This window comes from Catharus ustulatus, chromosome 2, assembly GCF_009819885.2.
Source record: "Catharus ustulatus isolate bCatUst1 chromosome 2, bCatUst1.pri.v2, whole genome shotgun sequence".
Lineage (NCBI taxonomy): Eukaryota > Metazoa > Chordata > Aves > Passeriformes > Turdidae > Catharus > Catharus ustulatus.
Window position 1 is genome coordinate 7,553,783 of NC_046222.1, and position 19,732 is coordinate 7,573,514.

The window sequence follows — 19,732 nt, forward strand, 5'->3', positions numbered from 1 at the left end:
TAATATTTCTTTCCCCAGCTCAAGTATAAATGATAAACCACTATATAACAAATTTCTCAAACAGAAATATGTCTAAATTCTTTATATATATATTTTTAAGAACTAATCCAGAAGATTATACTTTTAAATGAAAATAAATCTCTGAAAAATAAGGAATGACAGCATGGCTTTTTATTTAATGCTTGAGCCTGTCTCCTAATTAGTGGAAACAGAGGCAGACACCTTATGGGAGCACATCATAATTAGATGAAATGCTTATGTATGGATTTGAAGTCTGCTTTAGATGCAGGCACTGAAAGTTAAAGGAGTGGTTGCTGAGCAGAGAAGTTGTCTGATCTTGTGCAACTGTCCCTTGAATTATTCTCTCACACTGTTGTGAAGATCTTTGTGTGTGTACACTGGGAGTTGGGGTGGCTAAATGGAGCTGATGTGAAGAGAAGATGAAGGTAGGCAAACACACACAAAAAAGGGATATTCATAAGCGTGTGAATTTTCAATGTGGTAGTTTGTGGCCTATTACTGCAGAGTTTCATCTGTCATAACAATAGCACAGCCACATTAAGCTCCATTTTTAAATGTGGATTTGAGTTTTATCTGAATTTAATTTTGTGACAAAGCCTTTAAATTTATTGTGAACCTTTCATACTTTTTATCATTATAGATTTTCTAAGAAAAAATGTGTGGTGTCTGTTCATAAAAAGCCAGCAGATTTCCCTGAGTCACAGTAGGTTGAAAATTGTCTGAATGTAGCACTGTGTTTTCCTTTAAATGCCCCAGGACATCCAGAAGGAGTTGCTGGCTGTACTGTGGATGATATAAAAGGCCTGTGTTATTTTGGAAAGGCAGAATGATGGGATACCCAAGAGTCTCAAGTGCCTGAAAAATCAAGGTCTCTCAATCTCACTTGTCCTGCATTGGCAGCATCATTATATTAAATGAGACCTATTTCAGCTTCTGAATTGCTCCTGTGTGTTATTGCATTTTCTTTATGATACTGGACTGACCTCAGAGTGATGGTTTCCCCTTAACTTCAATAAACTGCTTTTGAGAGTTTTAAACATCATCAAACAGACTCATAGCCTCTATATTTAGTTTTATCCTACAACCTACTCCCCATTCCATGAATTTCCTATCCTTCAGTGGAAGGACATGGAACACATTGTCACTTTGGTATGAATGTTATTGGGAGATTTAAGTCCTGCTTTGTCTTGCAGCAGTGTAGCATTTGGAAAATTGGAATGCACTTTTGCACACCTTCAAAGCCAGCCTTTGTTGGTTATGTTTTCTCTGACTACAGATGTACATTTATTTTTCTAGTGGTTTTTATTCTGAAAGTTCTTCAAAATCAATCACTTAATAGCACTGGTGCCATAAAACTCAGGGTTGAGGTTGTGTTTTTTCTATGTTGGGTGTACTCATCTGTGAAATCCACAGCACTTATTACAGTCATTTTGGATTCTAAACTTCAAGGTGCTGAACACTTCAGACAGAAACTTTGAAAACACATCCAACATCCCTATAATGGAAAATGAATACCAAACATAAGTTTTTAACCTTTGCATACAAAAGATGTACAACATAGGTTAAGGTCTTCACTTCTGTTGTTTCGCAGTTGTACTTATATAAATTGTGTGTCTGTGTCATGTCCGTTTTTAGAGCAAATTGACTTTTTAATGTCAGCTTTTGAAGGACGTTTTCATTCTGTCTTCCCGACACTTATTTCTGTGAGACCATTTATTTGCATATATTTATATCTCACTTGGAAGCAGGAATCATGTTGATATTAAAAGATCTCATCAAGATTTTGAGTGTTTACCACTAGAGGATGTGGGAGAAAACCATCAACTATTTAGCTGAGCAATTTGTAAGGTTGATGTAGGCAAATTCAACATGATTTACTTTGATTTTCCTACATGCTTGTGTTAGAAGTTTCCAATGGGAAAACCATCATGGGGACTCCTTTTTGACAGAGTTCAGGCTTGCTGTTTAAAGGCACTCCCCTCTCAGCACACAGACACAGAAGAAATCATGATGTCATTGTACTATACAGTTTGATAATGTATCACTTTATCTCATACTTCACACAAGGAGGTGGTTACTGTAGATGGTGGCAAGTTCTTTGTATCTGTTGTTTTGTCTTTGTTTCATTCTGTCTACATTTGTGCAGTGCAAATGTAACTGTTTTGAGATACTGTTGTCTTTCTTCTTAAAGTTTTTTTTTTTTTTGCTATTTTTGTAACGAACTGGGGAAGATCTAGTAACTTGTGTTGGAAACCTGGATTTCTTTTTTTCCCCTGGACTTGTCCTCTTGTTGGAGGTTTTTTATTGTTTTTTGTTTGTTTGTTATTTTGTTTGTCTTTTTTTTTTTTTTTTGTTTTTTTTTTTGTAATAATAGGATCAGAAATACAGGGATTATTTATACCTAGGATTTTGTTTACCTAAAATCTAAATAACTGTAAAACAGGTTACTTGACATGAGGGGCTAAGCTTTTGTCGATTTGCTTGGCTCACTTGACATGTGTTGCATGCTATAGCAGTATTCATTTTAAAAGCTTTATTTAATGGGTGCTGTAGTTTTTATATCAAATAGTGGGATGTGCCTCCTCATATACATTGAGGAATTGTCAGGGATATGCCTTGTGAAGATGAAGTAGGTAAATTTCAAGGCCAGTTTGAAAAAGCCGAATGTGCATCGTGGTTTTATATATGTTCTTTAGAGAACAATTTTTTGAGTTGATTAGAAATGTAAAGTCAGCTATAAAGTCTTGATGAGCTGAGTAGTAGCTAGTTAGGCTGCAACTTTTATGGATTTGTTTTTACTCATTTCAAACTAATATGGAGGAAAAATACAGCGTCTGTTTAACTGATTTATAGGGTTTCTGTCAGAAGGACTGTGTAATGGCTATATTCAGTATTCCTTATGCATGTAAAATCTGTAACAGCACATTTAGAGTATACACAGCAGCTAATTTTTCTATCTGGACACTGAAGAGAAGGAATACAACTCATTATTTGGGATGAGTGGAGCAAGAGTTTTCACCTGTCCTTTTTTTTTTTTTTATATGTGATTTATATTTTTACTCCTTTTATTACAACTTATATGTAATTGTTTCAAGAAACAGCAAAGCAAATATGGGAGTTAAAGCTGTCAGACTGTTTGCATTAGGGTTATTTTTGTCAGTTTTAGGCTGAATTGCTGTTTGTTTTGTGCCATTCAGTTTTTTCCAGCTAAATATGGTGATATGAGTGTTCTGTCTCGAGAAACTTCAGAAAACATTATTTGGAGTCTTATTATTTCTAATTTTATTAATAAACTTTATACAAAATTAGGAGAGAGGAATGAGATGTTTGAATACCAAGCTTGATAATTAAGCCTAGGAGAGACTTGGTAAATGCTGTTCACATAAAATTAAATATATATATATATATATATATATATATATATATATATATATGTATTAAACTAGCATAGCAAGTAAAAAATAAAATTACCAGGGTTCACTTGGTAGATCCGCAAGGACACTGTGTTGATTGTGCTCCTACAAACCAGAGAAGGAAAGGATTCAACTTTACCAGCTCTGGTGTTGTAATAATTGTTTTTCTTGACTCTGCTTTCCCTGAGCACAACCCATGATAGTCAAAAAAACAAGCAAGAAATAAGCAAACTTGAGGTTTCTGCTGTAGGGGTGAGATTAATCCATAACCATGGCTGGATATATTTGAAAAATATTTCTTAAGACCACCTATGCTGTGAAGAAAGTAACTAATGAATTTTGTGATTACTTGTTTAAAATAAGTGCTCCCCCATTTTTTTTTGTTTTGGCTTTCCCTGATATTTACATGGTTAAATTACACTGTTTCTGCTGTTAGATAAATATGTCTTGGTTTGGACTCAGATCTTAAAAGTCCTTTTCAACCAGGTGATTCTGTAATACCCTTTTCTTTTGAGCATGAGAGTTCTCTTTTATGTTTGCATAATAGAAGTGAAAGCAAAGTTTTAAAACTAATGAACACAAAAATTTACATTGTGAGACTTAAAATGGAGCAGACCTAAAGTTTAAGACTGTTCAAGTGTGTAAACCCAACTCTTAGAATTGTTGTGAATTTCCACCACTTGTTTATGGCCTACATTATTGCTATCATAATATAAGACAAATAAATGTATGTATTTCTAGGAAGTTTTAGTTTTATCTATTAAAATTGTGTCTATGAAAGTTGCTAGAAACTTGTACAACTTCCTGTAAGTCACTCAATTCCTGAAAAGTGTAACCCTCAAATTTGGCTTTGTAGATGTTTTGAATAAATGCAAAGCTAGCACTTGAACAAAATGACTGCTGAATAAATGGTAAATCAAATGCACTGGTGTTTCACAAATTAGGGAAAATAAGGTCAATTTGAGTGACTACAGAACAACAGAAGTTCTTACACTTTGTCAAAAGGATGAGATACTGAGATTGGTTGTGCAGTATAACTGTAGAAGTGTAAATTGAAAAAGTGAAATAACAGGTTGGTCATTTAAATGGTTTTCTAATATCTATCTTTTTCCTAACTTTTTCATTGCTTAATGGTTTTAATTAAAGACAGTGTGTGACTGGATTAATATATCATAATAAAGAAATTTACTTTCCCCCCTCTAGTATCATTTTTGGATTAAACCAGTACTACATCTAATTAATGTTCTGAATGTAGATTAATTGCTTCACATTTCTTAAATGTGCCCACTCTTCATAAGCCTGTCTAGTATGAATTATGCTAAAATATTAGAAAAAAGGAATGCTAAGATGAGTAGGTTATTATATGTAGTAATCATCTTATTTCTGTGATGGGCAAATTGGGACAAAATAATAAAAGAAGCAATAGCACCATCAAAAGTGTGATATTAGAGAGGGGAGATAAGTTTTATTATTTTAAGAGTAATTTGCAAATTGTCAATGCTATCAGCAAGGAGGATCTTCAGAGTGTTGGTATAATTTGCAGAAATACTCTTTGGGTCAGCTTTGCTCACACAGCTAACAGAAGAAATTCTCCATGCAACTTTACAGTGTTTGCAATAACTCTCAACTTTTTCTGTTGAGGCTTTTGGTATCAATTAGTCCATCTTATAAAATCTATTTTGAATTTTTGGAGTTATAATACTATGTACTGAGGCACAGCAATCAAACTTCCTTGCCTTATTCTATCAACTTCCATTAACCTCTGCATATACTTATTTTCCTCTTTCTTGGTCTAGATGACCTTTAAAAGGTCCCCTTCAATTAAACGTGATTCTGTGATCCTGCCTTCTTCCATTACTGGGTTAAGGATACAGATAATCTATCAAAACAATCAAAGACATTTGCCAGAGGTGAAAAGGCAATTCATTGATAATTTTTTCAGGAATTGAGAGTGAAGACAAGTCACTTTTTTTCAAAGAAAAAACAGAGAAAGGAGCGGGGAAAAACTCAACACCTTTCCCATTTGAGGCTTGTTATAATTTCATTGTTTTTCTTAACTAAAAAAAAAAAAAAAGCCCCATAAAACCAACATCCAATCTAAAAAGTCTCAGTCATCACTTTCTTAAAAAAAGAATTAAGAATTCTGTGCCTTCACTTGCTTGTACATTTCTAGGTTTTAAATTTGCAAACCATCTGTGTTACTGTTTTAGTGGCAGCCAAGTTACCAAGCAAAACCAGAGCGGTGCTGTTCCTTCTGTGCTGAGGAGAGGGGAGGTGGGATGGGGTGGGAGGATGTGAGAGAGAGGGGGAACTTTTTCTTTGCTTTGACACAAAAACTGTCCTGTGCTCTGTGGTTCCAGGCTGTGTGGCATTGTTAAGGGCTTATAGAGCATGGTAAAGAAGATGGAATTAAGATATAAAAATTGCCTTACTAGATTGTTTGTTTGCCAAGTTAAACAAATCACAGTTCTCATCCTAATGACATTATACTGCATGTCTATTTAAATTTATAAGAACATTGAAAGGAAATAGCAATGACAGGGATAATTAGGGAACCTAACAGAAATCCATTTGGGAAGGCTTCTTCTCCCATTACTTATATAAAGCTGTTATATATCCTCACCTTTCAGCTCTTACTGGTGAGCATCACTCTTGTCTGACATGTCTGGTTTACTGTCCCTTTGCAAATCATTCCTGTGAGCAGGATCATTCTTCCTTCTTTTGATTTGTATTGTGTGTCTATGTGTGCTTTAAATTAAATTTCTATGTAGTCTACTATTTCATTCTGTGCTGTAGCTTGCATAGGAGGCGTTCTGTGACTTATAAGTGACTGCCTACTTATGTTGTGTTATTTTATAGGTGGTGATTCGTGCTCAGAACGGCGCCCTCCTCTATCGCATTTCACCCTGGGCAAGATATGTGGTCCGTGATGAAGACAAAGTGAATTATGATTGGGTTCACTGGAATCCACCACAGTCATATATAGTAAGGCTTCAATATTATTTTCAAGAGGTGTATAATGTTATCTTTGTATCCCTGTTTGGAAGAAGCAAGATAGTTAAAACAGCTGAGAGATGAAGGGCTTTTATTCATGGCTTTGACAGAAATAAATGACTTTAATGATAGATGTTTCTGAGCTGCCTTTTCAGCCTCCTGTTGAATATATAAAAATAGTTATTAATGTGGTGTTTTAAACTTGGTTTGCCATCTGTTAGGCAAGATTGACAGGTATTCTGGGACAAGATGGCTGTTCCTGGTAGGGAGGAAAGCAGGGAATTGTCAGCACTGGATTTAAGGATTGGTAATCTGCAAATGCAATGTTCAGTACTCAGTATTAGGTTAATATTCCATGAAGTCAGAATCAACTTCCAAAATAAAGTGGCCACACTCCAGTCAAATCCTGGTTTCTTTATATCAGGGAAATCTTGTTATTGAGTTTAAAACCCTCTTTCTTCTCACACACTGCTGTAAGGGAGAGAACTCTGCATGATACATGAAAAATACCCTAGGAGAACATTTGGAAACTTCAGACTGAGTGATGTTGTTTCATATTAAACTTTTCCATGTTTTTCCCTGAAAAATGATATGGCGTGGTTTATATTAGAGATGTCATAACCTCTATTTTGAGTTAAATTTTTGCATCCACCTCAAATTATGAAGCAACTGCTTGAGAGAGAAAAAATTACTGACATGGAAAATATTTTCTTTAAAAATAGATAACAACATGTGCATTAACTCTTACTAAAGTGTGTAGTCTTTATCAATTTAGTGACCTACTCTGTGTGTGAAGCTGTGTGATATCTCAATGTCATCAAGAAAAGGAATGGGTGCTATTTTGAAATGCAGGGATTGGGATGAACCTAGAGCGAAAAAGAGGCCAGAACTTTTGGCCTCTGTATTCCTCAAATGTTTTCACTTACCTAGAAATGCTGTGTACTGATCTCTAGACTTGGGATTTATAAATTATATTTTAATCCTAAGTAATTAGATTATAGGTGATTCTATGTTATGGAACTGTATCCTTTAGGAATAAAGTACGTATTTATAAATTTCAGCTAAGAGATGGCAGAGATTTCACATACTCGCAAAAAGCAGGTCTGCATAAAAAATAAAAACCTGTCTTACTATTTTCTCCCTCTATTTTCAAGCAAGCTTCATAGTGATTCAGAAGGACATCAAGTGGAGTGGCTACTATCAGTTAGAACAATGAAGTGTAATTTAAAGAGTTTAAGAAAAGTGTTGAATCATGAATGTCCAGTTTCTTGTTCATAAAGGATGTTAATTTCAAACAGACATTTGCTTTAACAGTTTAAAATAGTCAATTGCTTCTGAAATGCTTAGAATGCTCTTAGAGGAAAAACAAAATAAACCTTAAATTGTTTTTCATCTCGTGCAAATCATGTGGTTGTGACAACACTCATTAGCTGTTCCTAATGACAACTCTGTTTGTTTTTTTTTTTTTTTCTTATAGCATAAGAATCCTTCTCCAAAAAGATTAAAAAGCCTAAGAATCTATGAATCTCATGTGGGAATTGCTTCCCCAGAAGGGAAAGTAGCTTCTTATAAAAACTTCACATACAATGTATTACCTAGAATAAAGGATCTTGGTAAGTAATACCAGAAATACTTACAGAGGTAATTTTAGTGTGCCTGTGTTCATTAGAAAAGATAACTGTCAAGTATCTAGAGGTGCTTTTGCATTTCCCAATTACACATACTATGCAAATAGATTCTTAGGTGAGCAAAAGTTATAAACAAGTGAAATTTATGAAAACAAACAAAGACTGAAATAGGATATGTGAATCAAAGTCCATTCCAGATTTTTAAGTAAAATACGATTGTTAAAGCCCCACATAAGTATTGAAAGGTAATTTGCCTTTGGCATGGTTTGCTTTCAGCTTGAAAAAGGACCTGGTTTTGTGACATTCTTCAGAAAATACTTCATTCTTAATTGGTTCTGCTAGTATAAAGCTTGGTTCTGAGGAAAGGCAAAAGAAATACCTGGATATTTCTTCTTTGTTTTGCCAGAATAAGCATGCTAGGCTTCTTTTATCCCTGAACAGTAGCTCTGAAGTATCAGAACAAGGGAACTTTAAATGTGAAAGATCTTCTTCAGGAAAAGAACTTCTTGTATATTGAAGAGGATGTGTGAAAGAGCCCGTACTATTATCTCAGGAAGCACATCAAAACTGTTCACCTAAATTTCACTTTAATTATTTTTTCCCATTATATCTTTGCACTGTTTCCATAATGGACAATGTTAGAACTTACTGCCTGTTACCGCCGTGTGATGAAATATGTATTTTACATTGCTGTAAAATCATGACATCTGTAGCTGAAACCTGTGTGGACGGTGGCTGTGTTTGTGTTTGATTTTTTTTAAATTTTATTTTATTCATTAGAGTGCCTGAAGAAGACATTTGCTTGTAGCTTTACATATTGTGTTTTGTGGCTTTTGCCTTTTGGTAAAGTTGAGATTGCAGGTGAGATGAGGGAGCTTGCACATCTGGAAGCCCTTAATAAAAAGCAATTTGGGGTTTAACATTATATATATGTGACTTCTTACTGTCAAGGAATTTCACTTGTCCCAGGAAGTTAATAGAATTTATAGAGTTAGGAAAGCTTTCTTCTTTGGCAACAAATTTTTCTTTGTGGAGAAATGTCATGAAAATGCTGATAGACCAAATAATAAAAGCAGTATCCAATGTAGGGTATACAGAAATTATAACTAATAAGCATTGTGGGAATTAAGTATTTTTAAAATATATTTGTAAGGTCTGTTAGATTCAGTTTTTGAACATCTTTTTAGGACAAGCTTAAAGACATCACTATATGAGAACTCTAATATATTACTAGTTTATAGAAACTTGTGCATGACAAATAGCAAAGTAAGTAGCAAACAAATTGAATGAGATTAATTTGATGCTGTTTATTTATAAAAATACTGTAAATAAAAACAAGTACCAAGAGCCTGAATTATAAATCAGCAATGAATCTGACAAATTGCTGAGCTCACACCAACTGTCTTCTAATAATAGCTCTGGTTTTAAATGTCACAGCTATAAAAAAATGAGGAAGAATTAAAAAAAAATTCACAGCATCTTATTGAAACTAAGGAATGAGGTGGTTATTTTCTTCAAACAGAGAAGTGGTGTTGGTGGTCAATGGCTTGATGTCCAAGTGGACACCAGGGATGGGGTGGCCTTAAATTGAAGGAGGGTTTATTTAGGTTGGACATTAGGAAGAATTTCTTTGCTGTGAGGGTGGTGAGACACTGGAATAGGTCAGAGATGTTATGGATGCCCCATCCCTGGAAGGGGTGTTGAGCAATGTGGTCTAGAGGAATATGTTCCTGCCCATGGCAGAGGAGTGGGAGCTGGAGGATCTTTTCAGTTCTCTTCCAAGCCAAGCCATCCTGGGATTTTTGTCATGGTATGTGTAGCCAGTGGCTAACCCTAGACCTCCTGACTGTAAATGTCAGAAGTTGAAGCAATTCAAGACATGCAGGTTGGCATAACCAAAATTCTGAAGTTAATTAAAGATTACACTTATTTGTGTCTACATCTAGGAGATTCAAAATGTGTAGATCACTTGGCAAATTGACTGTTTCATGTATAATGGAGATCACACAAGTATAAGTTATTAGGTAGAATTGCTTTGTGAAAGTTACTGAATCTGAATTAGGGTCAGAGGCAGCTAAAATGAAAAAGGACTGGAATGGATATGTTACAACTAATAAATACTCTTTTAACTATCCCTAAGGCATTTGTTTATTATATTTGTTTTTATTATAGGCTATAACTGTGTCCAGCTGATGGCTATTATGGAACATGCATACTACGCTAGTTTTGGTTATCAGGTCACAAGTTTCTTCGCAGCATCAAGGTAAGTTGAAGTGCTCCAGCATCTTCTGTGTTCTTTTCCCTTTCCTTCCCATCCATTGAAATCAGTATTGCTTGCAGGCGTGTGTTTGCAAGAAAGTGTATAATGGGAAACAATGGTTTTAGGTGTTTGCTCCACCTTTCTCTTAAATCTGAAATCAATTTGGCACAGTGATCAGCTGCTCTGTGAAACACTTGGGATAGCGTGCAGACAAAAAGTCTGTAAGTAACTTCAGCTGCTATAGCATATTTCAGGTAATCCACTTTCAACAGTCTTTATGCATGGGTTTGGAGTTGTGGAATTCTTGGCAGTAACAAACAGGATGTGTATGACAAACAGAAGTATACACTGTTCATAATAAACTTGTGGCTTTGTGTTCTGTAGGAACTCTTTCTCTTACAGGTTTGTAACAGACTGTACTTAGATTTAAGCCATAGGGTAAAATTGCAGGAAAAATGAATTTAGGGAGTTAAGAAAATTATGATAAATGTGAAAGTCTTTTTTTTATTTTTATTTTTTTTTAATTTTTTTAATCTTAGAGCAGCTCAAGTGGCAACCAGACAAATTTTAGATTGGCAGTTTTAAACTGGCTTAATTAGTTGAAAAAAAAAAGCATGTTGGACAGGAGGCAAAAATCTTTTTTTAAAAAATAAGAAAATTGTGTACTACCTAAACCCAATAACTAGGTGAGAAAACAGCAGATGGTGTATTTTGTGGACTTTGTGGATATACATTTACTTTTGTAATCACTGTGGTTTTTATTCCAGCAGTATGAATATATTCTTGTCCCTTATGAGCTAAGGAAGTGTTCTATAATAAATAGAAGCTTAAAGTTGGACCTGTTACCTTTTATACTGAATTTGATGTATTATTAAAAAAAGAAGAACAAAACTGAATCTATTTCTCCAAAGCATTGTGTGGATGATGGAATTCCTCTAATGAAAAATGGTTTCGAATGTTAGTTTGTGAGCAATAGTTACTGCTTAGGAGGCTGAAAAAACAACGTGTGTACATCTATAAAGTAGGTGATGAAGAACTGCTGACTTTGATGTGGTTTCCATGAGGAATGTTCAGTATTGCCAGCATAAATCCTGATTGTACCACGTTGCGTTTTCACAGCCGGTACGGAACTCCCGACGACCTGAAGGAAATGATTGACGTTGCTCATTCCATGGGCATCACAGTCCTGCTTGATGTGGTGCACAGCCACGCCTCAAAAAACTCAGAAGATGGTCTCAACCAGTTTGATGGTACAGATTCTTGTTTCTTCCATTCTGGCTATAGAGGTACTCACCAGCTCTGGGACAGCAGGCTCTTTGACTATGCAAAGTGAGTATAAAACATCACTTCAGCTGTGCTAGTGGTAATTATTTCACAGCAGTTCTGCTAAAACTACACTCTTCCCCAAATTGGTAATGTCGTTTGGGTTGTTTGAGAGTTGCAGTATGCAGAGGTAAATTCCTCTACTTGCCTAAATGGTTAAAATCTAACACTAAATTATGGTATTTCAATTTTGTTATTTTCCTGTCATCTGTGACTACCTACCTGCATGTTATATACCATATGCATTGTATATGTTATATAATGGTGGATTTATTTTTATTTAAAAATATATTTCTATATAAATATCAATTTAAATATCTACTATATAGGAATATAGAATTGTGTATTTTATGCATCATAAAATATATTAATATTTTCCTGCTATATATAGTATGTTGCATATATAAGACAGATGATGTTTGTGTATAAAAATAAAATAGTAAGAAAAGGTGATGAAAACTTGTAGGCTCTGTAAATTTATTGACAAACTGTCAGATTTTGAAATGTGTTAAAAGCTTCCCCCCAGGAAAACTAACTCTATTTCAAAGAGCTTCTGGAGGTCAATCAACAGTTAATATAGAGCAGGGGTCAATTTCAGTTCTAGAGATCCAGTTTGGGCAAGGTTAATTAACTAGTATAAATATAGTGTGTGTCAAAACATGTATTAATGGCAGATGATTATTAGTATGTAGTATTGTTTACTCTGTATTCTCTGAGGTGTTGGGGGCAAGGAGATTGATCTTGTACACTGAATGTTTCAGTGGTTTAAATGGAGAAACAAGCACAAGCAGCTAGCTTATTTCAGTCTCCTTCTCACTTGTTTTTTTTTCTGGTTGTTCATCCCTGAACCACCTTGATTCTTCCTTTTCCTTTCCTTTGTTTCCCTAAAGATTCCAAAATAAATTCATAATCTCCTTAAAGCATGTCTTGATAAAATTCCATGTAAAATGTGTCACTTATTCCCAGATAAATTCTCTTATTTCCCCCCTTGAGATGCATAATTTTGTGTGACCTTCTTATCAATTACTAAGTTCTGTGTTAACCCTTTCAAGGTAACATTTGAATGTTCCTGTGGTGTAGAGTTCTGGTGTCTTAGTTGTTAAGGTTTTTTGTGCTGCAGGTTCAACTTCCTGTTTTTCTCGTTTTTCTTCCTTACTTGCATTGAATTGCCATGGACTGGATGGATCTGATTATGTTGCACTATTACAAAAGTCATATAACATAGCATAGGCCAATTGTTTAATGGTTTTCACAGTGTCAAACCAAGTGACCAATGTGAAAACTGACTTGTGCACTTCAATACTTAGCAGGATGAGCTGTTCTTTCTTTATTTACTTGTTATTTGGCACAATTTAACAGGTTATTTCAGGGGAGTTTTTGCATTGTGATTTAATTGCTATAAGAAATGCATTTTAGTCCTTCCTACTAAGCTTTAAATTCATACTCAAATAAATTGCATTTTAAATAATCTTAAAGCTTTAGTATCAATATTACAGTATTACACATTTTATTTCATTTAATACTTATGAGTAACCAACAAGTGTGTGAGTGCAAAGTCTCTAGTGAGATATAGAATGTAGTTAGGGACCTTCCTCTATTCCAAGCAGACACAGGTTCTTCCTGCTGGAAAGTGATGCTGGTATTGAGTGTTTGGGGGTATTTATGAATAAGAGAAACAAATAGCTGCTTTGTAGGATGCACTTGAAAACGTTAAATATTTCTTCAGAACTGAAGAATTGCCTCCATGGCTTGGTTGGGTCAGTGACATGTACCTGTACTGTGGAATTTCTTTTCATGCTATGGCACTGGAGTAGGTGCCAGGCTGAATGCTGGAAGGGGGAAGTGGAAAGAGCTGTGAGGGGGAGAGATGAGATTAGAGAATAGCAAAGATCAGAGAACCTGAAGCTCTGCATTGGACAGCTGTGGGTCTCTTGAAGGCCATTTCCTATCCCCTCCTCTTTCATGATATGCAATAACAAATCTGGAGCTCTCTTTTCAAACAGTTGTGTCTTCCCCTTCTTCCCCTTCAAACATATGAAGCTGTGAACTTTTTCTAGTCCTTAAGGGATTCTTTCATTATAATACATTAGACAGTAAATATCCTCTGTGTTTATAGTCAATTTTTAAGGCTGAAAACATATAACCCTCATAGTCATTGTAAGATTAAAAAATAGCTTTCATTTTTTTCCCCTATTCTTTGTGTGTGCAGGTTCCAAGCAAAATTGTGAAATAATCAAACTAACATTTCATTGAAAATATTTGGTTTGGGTTTTTTTTCCCCCATTTAGTCTGTATTGGCATTCTACTAACTTCCATACCAGTGGATGAGCAACTCTAGTCTGGATGAGGCGAGTATAAAAATCTATGAGAGAGACTCAAGTTGCTGGCAGATGTTAAAAGTTTGCTCAAAATAAATGACAGCAAACACAGTCTGTTGAATGGTCTACAGAAAAGATTGCTTGCTGAGTGAAATTTCTTCAGCTAGCACAGCCTTCTGTCCTGTACAGAGCTTGTACTAAATCCCTTTCCTTCTGTAGTGGGAAGAACTGTTAAATTTACAGGTACTTAAACATCAAATGCAAAGAATGCTCAATTCACTTTGGAATTGAGAGAAACTAATTCTGTACTGTGAAAGAGATTAAGGAACAGTTGCATTATCAGTTTAGTCTGTCTACATTTTCTTTGAAAACCAAAATGTAAGTAAGTTTATCTCACAGCATTTGCAAGATAATTCAGTTGTCTGTGAAGGGGACTGTGAATACTTACTGCAACAGAATGTGGCAAAAGATCTATATCCATGCTAGAAAAAAAAAAAAAAAAGATTATTTCTCTTGTGTGCTTAAATACTATTTTCTAATAAAATTCAAATGGGTAGAGAATGTCTCCAAGAAGAGCAATAGTAAACCTGTTTAATGGGCAGCCTCGATATTGCATTTTTGCATCATAGTGCGACTTAAAAAGATAAAGGCAAATTTTTAGTTTTTAATTTTTAATTTTTTTAATCCATATTTGTACAAGTGTTGTATGAAGACAGAGCTGTTCTGTAATTTGTGAACAGAATTTTAAAATTAGACTGTTCGTGGTGTTGTCACAGGAGGGGAAAAAAACCCTCAATTTCATTGAAATGAGAACTTGCAGGTAAGGTGACTGACCAATAGAATACTTTTGCTTAACTTTTTAAAATAAAACATATGAATTGTGTTTTAAAAATCATCTGAAAATAAAATTTTATTTTAATAACTTTTGTACATCCTTGTGAGTTTTTCTAAAATCTAGATCCTGGACTTTTTTTCCTCAAATATGAAAATTTGGTGGCTCTTCCTCTCTGTCATCTCCATCCTGTCTGACTATATCTGTGTCCATCATGCTTCCTCAGCAACCAACCCAAAAACCAGAATCACAAAGCTTCTGTGAGAATTGCAATTGATTTTAATATTTTCGTTGAAAAACAAACTTCTATAATTTGCTTTAATATTGTGACTTTTCTAGCCCTGAATTCATGACAGGGAAATGCTTTACTCTAAAAGGGATGCCAGAAGCTCTGTACTGGTACTGTAGTTGGCACTGTACAGTTAATTTTGGAAGAAATTAATGACCTCTGTTGTATTCCTGTTAAAGGTAGCTCTCTTGAAATACATGTAAATACCCTTCTATCTTAAGTAAGGATTCTACTTGTAATTGCACAAGGAAAGTATAGATTTTTTTTTTCCTCCTAAAAAATATTCCAAAGTTATTCGGGTGCCTGGTTCATTAGATGTGATGTTGTAGACCGTGGAGACCAGGTGAGATCACAACTAGAGTGGTTGATTGTGTTTTTAATTTAAATTCATTTTTCCAAATAGCAAATGTATCTAAAATATAATCAGGCAAAACAATTTAAAAATAATTGAGAACAAGCTATTACCTAGTAAAGATTTTTTCCCACAGCATTACATAAACAGAATGTGACTTGTTGAGGTCTGAGAGTATTGTTTTGGCTTTCAAGGCTTTACCTGTTTTTTTTTAATTAGACTTTGTTGGATTCTATTCTGTTTTAATCCAATTCTGAATGTCAATAGGTATACTGATACATTTCTGTGAGCATTAGGAATAATGGTAGAATTAAAAGTCAGAAATCATGTGATGCCTTCAGGGTTTTCTTTTGGTTTTTTTTTGTTTGTTTGGGATTTTTTGGAGAAGGTTTACTTTGGGAAGGGGTTAGAGTGTATTTGTTTTTTTAACCAAATGACTCTTTTCACCTGAGTAATTAGGCAAAATTTTTAGTTATTTCACAGTCTAGGAGATTAATTTGGTACAGAAGTCAAAGATTGATTTACAATGCAGTTTTAATTTTGATTAGTCCAGCTTCCTTGAATGCAGCGGTATGATCAGTAAGAGATGATATTGGTTACAAGGGTTTGGGTTCAGCAAGTGTCCCAGCATCTCCTTTGGGGCTTTTTTTAAGACTGGATGTTGTGTCCATGTTTCTGGGGTTAAAAATCATAAGCCATGTAATGAGAGAAGTCTCTTACTAAGTTTTTTCTTCATCAGTTTTATGAAGTTTCAAGTGCTATCCATGCCAAATGCACTTTGAAATGCTACAGGTAGGGTTTAGTGTGTGTAAACACTTTGTCCCATGAGCCACAGTTTTTACATCAGGACAACAGATGACTTGCTAGTCCCCTGCTGCCACTCCAGATGTTCTCTCCAGCTCAGTCTTCTGAACTGCTGGTGGAACAGCTGATTATAGCTCAGAACTTTTTTTAAATTTTTTTAATTAATTTTTTTCTTAAAGTGTGTTATAAACTGTCATAGCTCAGAAACTGCTGTTAACCTTGCTGTCAGTGCTGCAGAAACAGGGCAGCTGTCAGGTGTTGAAGCTTGTGTGTTTGTTCTGGTGTAGGTGGCCTTTTCCCCAGCTTGCCCCTCCAGAGTCGGGTGGGTCACCTGAAGCTTTTTTTCCCTTGTCCTGTGGTCCAGCCTCAGGCAGGTATCTCGGGTGCTCTCTTGCATCTAAAACATCCACATGTTTGGATGCTGAGACAGTGGCCTTTTCTGCCACCCAGTGTTTAAATCCTGCATAAAACTTAGGCTGTATTTTCTGGGGAGAAGGGGTCCACTAATTTTGCTTGCCTTTAGGATCTGGCTCTTTAAAGACATGTTTTTCTTCTAATGGCTTCAGCAGCCTCTGTTAAGCTCCGTGTTTAAACTTCTTTAAACAGCTGTTCTTCACCCAAATTGCTTTTCTGCTGATTGCCTGCTTTGCCAGTCTTTACCTGCCAACTGAGGTGATGATAGTAGGTGGAATGAATTGGAACATAAATCTTTCATAGTTTATTGTTCGGTTAGTAGGGGTACCTGTTTAGCTCATAATTATCTAAACATAACTGTTCAGAATAGTTTTTGTTTTGTTTTCCTTAAATTCAGTGATAAATTCTAGGTATCAGCGGTGGTAAAGACTCCTTGCCTTCTTTGGGAGCATCCCTATGGTTTGCAACAGTTTTCAGGATGAAATGGATTCACTGCTATTCTTTATTCCTTCCACCATTAACATTTTAAATAGATTTAAGTTGATGCTCTGTGGAGTACCATGATATTAAAGATTCTGGTTCCTGGCCTCGTGCTCTTAAGGAAAATTGCACATGAGCATGAGATGCAGACTGCAGGTAACACGTCGTGTGTTCTTGCCAATCCACCTCAGGGGCCCTTTAGTGACACACATTTTAGAGTACACAGATTTGACTGCAAACTTCATGTACACAAAGTAGGATTTACAGGCTGCTGGGACACTCATTACTTCCAAGATGACACCTGAATAGACTGCTGGCCAGGCAGGTGTTAGTCAGATGGGAAAAAGGGGACTGCCACTACTTGTCACAGACCTTTGGTGGGAGTGGGTTGTCCTCTTCACTGTTTCTTCCTTTTGCCTTCTTTTTGCCATGTTCTTCCTTTTGAATCCTACTGCTCCTAACAAACCTGTCTGTTTGTAACTTTGCCTTTCTTATCTTGTCTAGTTCTAATCTAAAGACTTTTAAGTTTTTCTCTCAGCTAAGGAATTTTCTTAGAAGCTTAAGCTTTTGGGAGCTTAAGGTTTTGGGACACAGGAAGAGGAGAGGGAAAAGTAAGCAGGGGTAGTTTGCACATAATTAGTTCATCACATCCAGTTACTTCCCACAGTGTAAGAACTGAAGTGTTTCCTTCTGCAGCTTCTGAGGATTTAGCAAGGTGCAGGTGGCATTCTCCCATTTTGGCAGTAGTAAGGGCATCCAATGCCATGCCATGGTTGCCACAAATATGCTTTCACTGGGGAGAATCTTTGGCCATAATTGCATCTAGACTAAAGGTAATGCAGTGAGAGCTGACAATGAGAGATATTCTCAGTCATGTGAGGTCTTTTTGGTATATTGTTGATTCTAGAGTAATTACAATAGAACAGGGATGTAAGTTGTGTTTCATTATGTAAAACATAAAGCTGTGCCGATTTTGATTCATTTCCTGCCAGTCTTCCTCTACCAAATTAGTTTAGGAAAGCTCTGTACTTAAAAGATCTGCATAATATGCGTTGGAATTTCTTTTGGCTGGCAAAGATTATTTCTTAATGGCTATTTTAAGGAAGCAATGCTTGCAGCATAATAGTGAGTTTTTTTTATTCTTCACCCCACCCCTCTTAAATGTAATCATTTTTATTAAAGATTGTCTTTAAAAACACTGTCTGCCTATGTTCCTTAGCACTCAGCTTCTAATAGACTGGATTTTGATGGTGACTGTGACAGTATAAAAATACTTTATAAAATTTAAATCTTAAACTTTATGGTCTTCCATGCTTAAAAATATTTGTTTCTTTTTGTTTTCTCTTTGTTGTAGTTATCATTGTAAATGCTAGTAAGCAAACACTTTCAAGTATGGGGACACTGCAGTTCATAAATTGCCATTTTTGAAGGGAATGATTACTGAAATCACTGACAGCAGGGATGATATACATAGGAACTTACTGCAATGTAATCAGAAAAATCGAAATAATGGTGCAGAAGAAAAGTTCCACCCTTGATCATATGATTTGTAGTATATGCAGTCAAGAGCTGCTGTATAATTGCTTTATATTTTAATTTGAAAAGTTTCTAATTAAACAAGCTTAATTGTTTTACTGTATTTTGGTTTTTTGTAAATTGTTGTACTTTGGTATAACAGACTTGAAGCTTTAAATCCATAGGTGCTCTAAAATTCAGAGCTTCACATAAGAATCCGTGTAGCTTTCTTTGAAGTGTCCAGTTTCCCAAATTAACCTCCAACACAGCGTTCACAGCTTTGTGTGAAGTTTCTAAAATGTAGCCTCACAGAAAGTGATACAGAGATAAAGCAAGACATTGAGATTTGAAGAAAGGCACACTGAAAAGTTGCAGTCAATCATTCTAAATATTGTCAGGTAGCACATTTTGAAATATAGTGGTGACCACTTGTAGCCAATTAAATCCAACCATATCTTAAATAAATGCAGTCACACTTGCCTGAAGCTGATTGTGGTATTTCAATAGATATCTAAAATTAGCTAAGATTCAACACATTGCAGAGAATCATTTTGCATCAGTCTAAATGCAATAATAATCTTGCATTCAGTAATCCACATTTGAATTGACAACTTTCACAGTGTTCTTGAGTGATTGCTGCAGCAGTTTACATGAACAGCATCTGCTGTGAATAGAAGATTGTACTGGAGAGAAGGCTAGTAGTTGTATAAGTTTGAGAAGGATCCACAAATGAAATGAGAGATGTTGACTTTCTTCTAATAGGGTTTTATCCAAATAAATTCAAGGTTGGAGGAAGATTAGGCAAAAATGGTACAACTGATAGCAGGGAAAGAAAATGGAAACATTAAGACAATTTTTGGGGATTTTTTGATTCTATTATGTACATGTTGTATAATGCACAGATCCACTTTAAATCCATTTTTTGAAAGCTTATTGGAGAATGCATAAAATAAATAAAAGGGAACAAATTAATTAACAACTATGTCTACAAAGTAGAAAACAATTAAAATGTGTTGCATTTCCAAAAGTTAGTAGTATATGTATGACAAACAAATCAGAAATAATCTACAAATAATTATGTTGATCTGA

General features: G+C 35.1%; 1 protein-coding gene across 3 annotated transcripts in view; it reads left to right on the forward strand.

Annotated features, from left to right (window-relative positions):
• Positions 1-19,732, forward strand: part of GBE1 (1,4-alpha-glucan branching enzyme 1) — a 137,192-nt gene that overhangs the window by 51,456 nt on the left and 66,004 nt on the right. For all 3 annotated transcript variants that reach the window (XR_004417028.1, XM_033051807.1, XM_033051809.2), the window contains exons 4-7: positions 6,294-6,419; positions 7,906-8,041; positions 10,229-10,319; positions 11,436-11,645. Coding sequence is in view for 2 of the 3 variants with exons in the window: in XM_033051807.1 (XP_032907698.1) it covers positions 6,294-6,419; positions 7,906-8,041; positions 10,229-10,319; positions 11,436-11,645 (563 nt within the window). In the remaining variant the exon portion in view is untranslated. The remainder of the gene's footprint in view (positions 1-6,293; positions 6,420-7,905; positions 8,042-10,228; positions 10,320-11,435; positions 11,646-19,732) is intronic.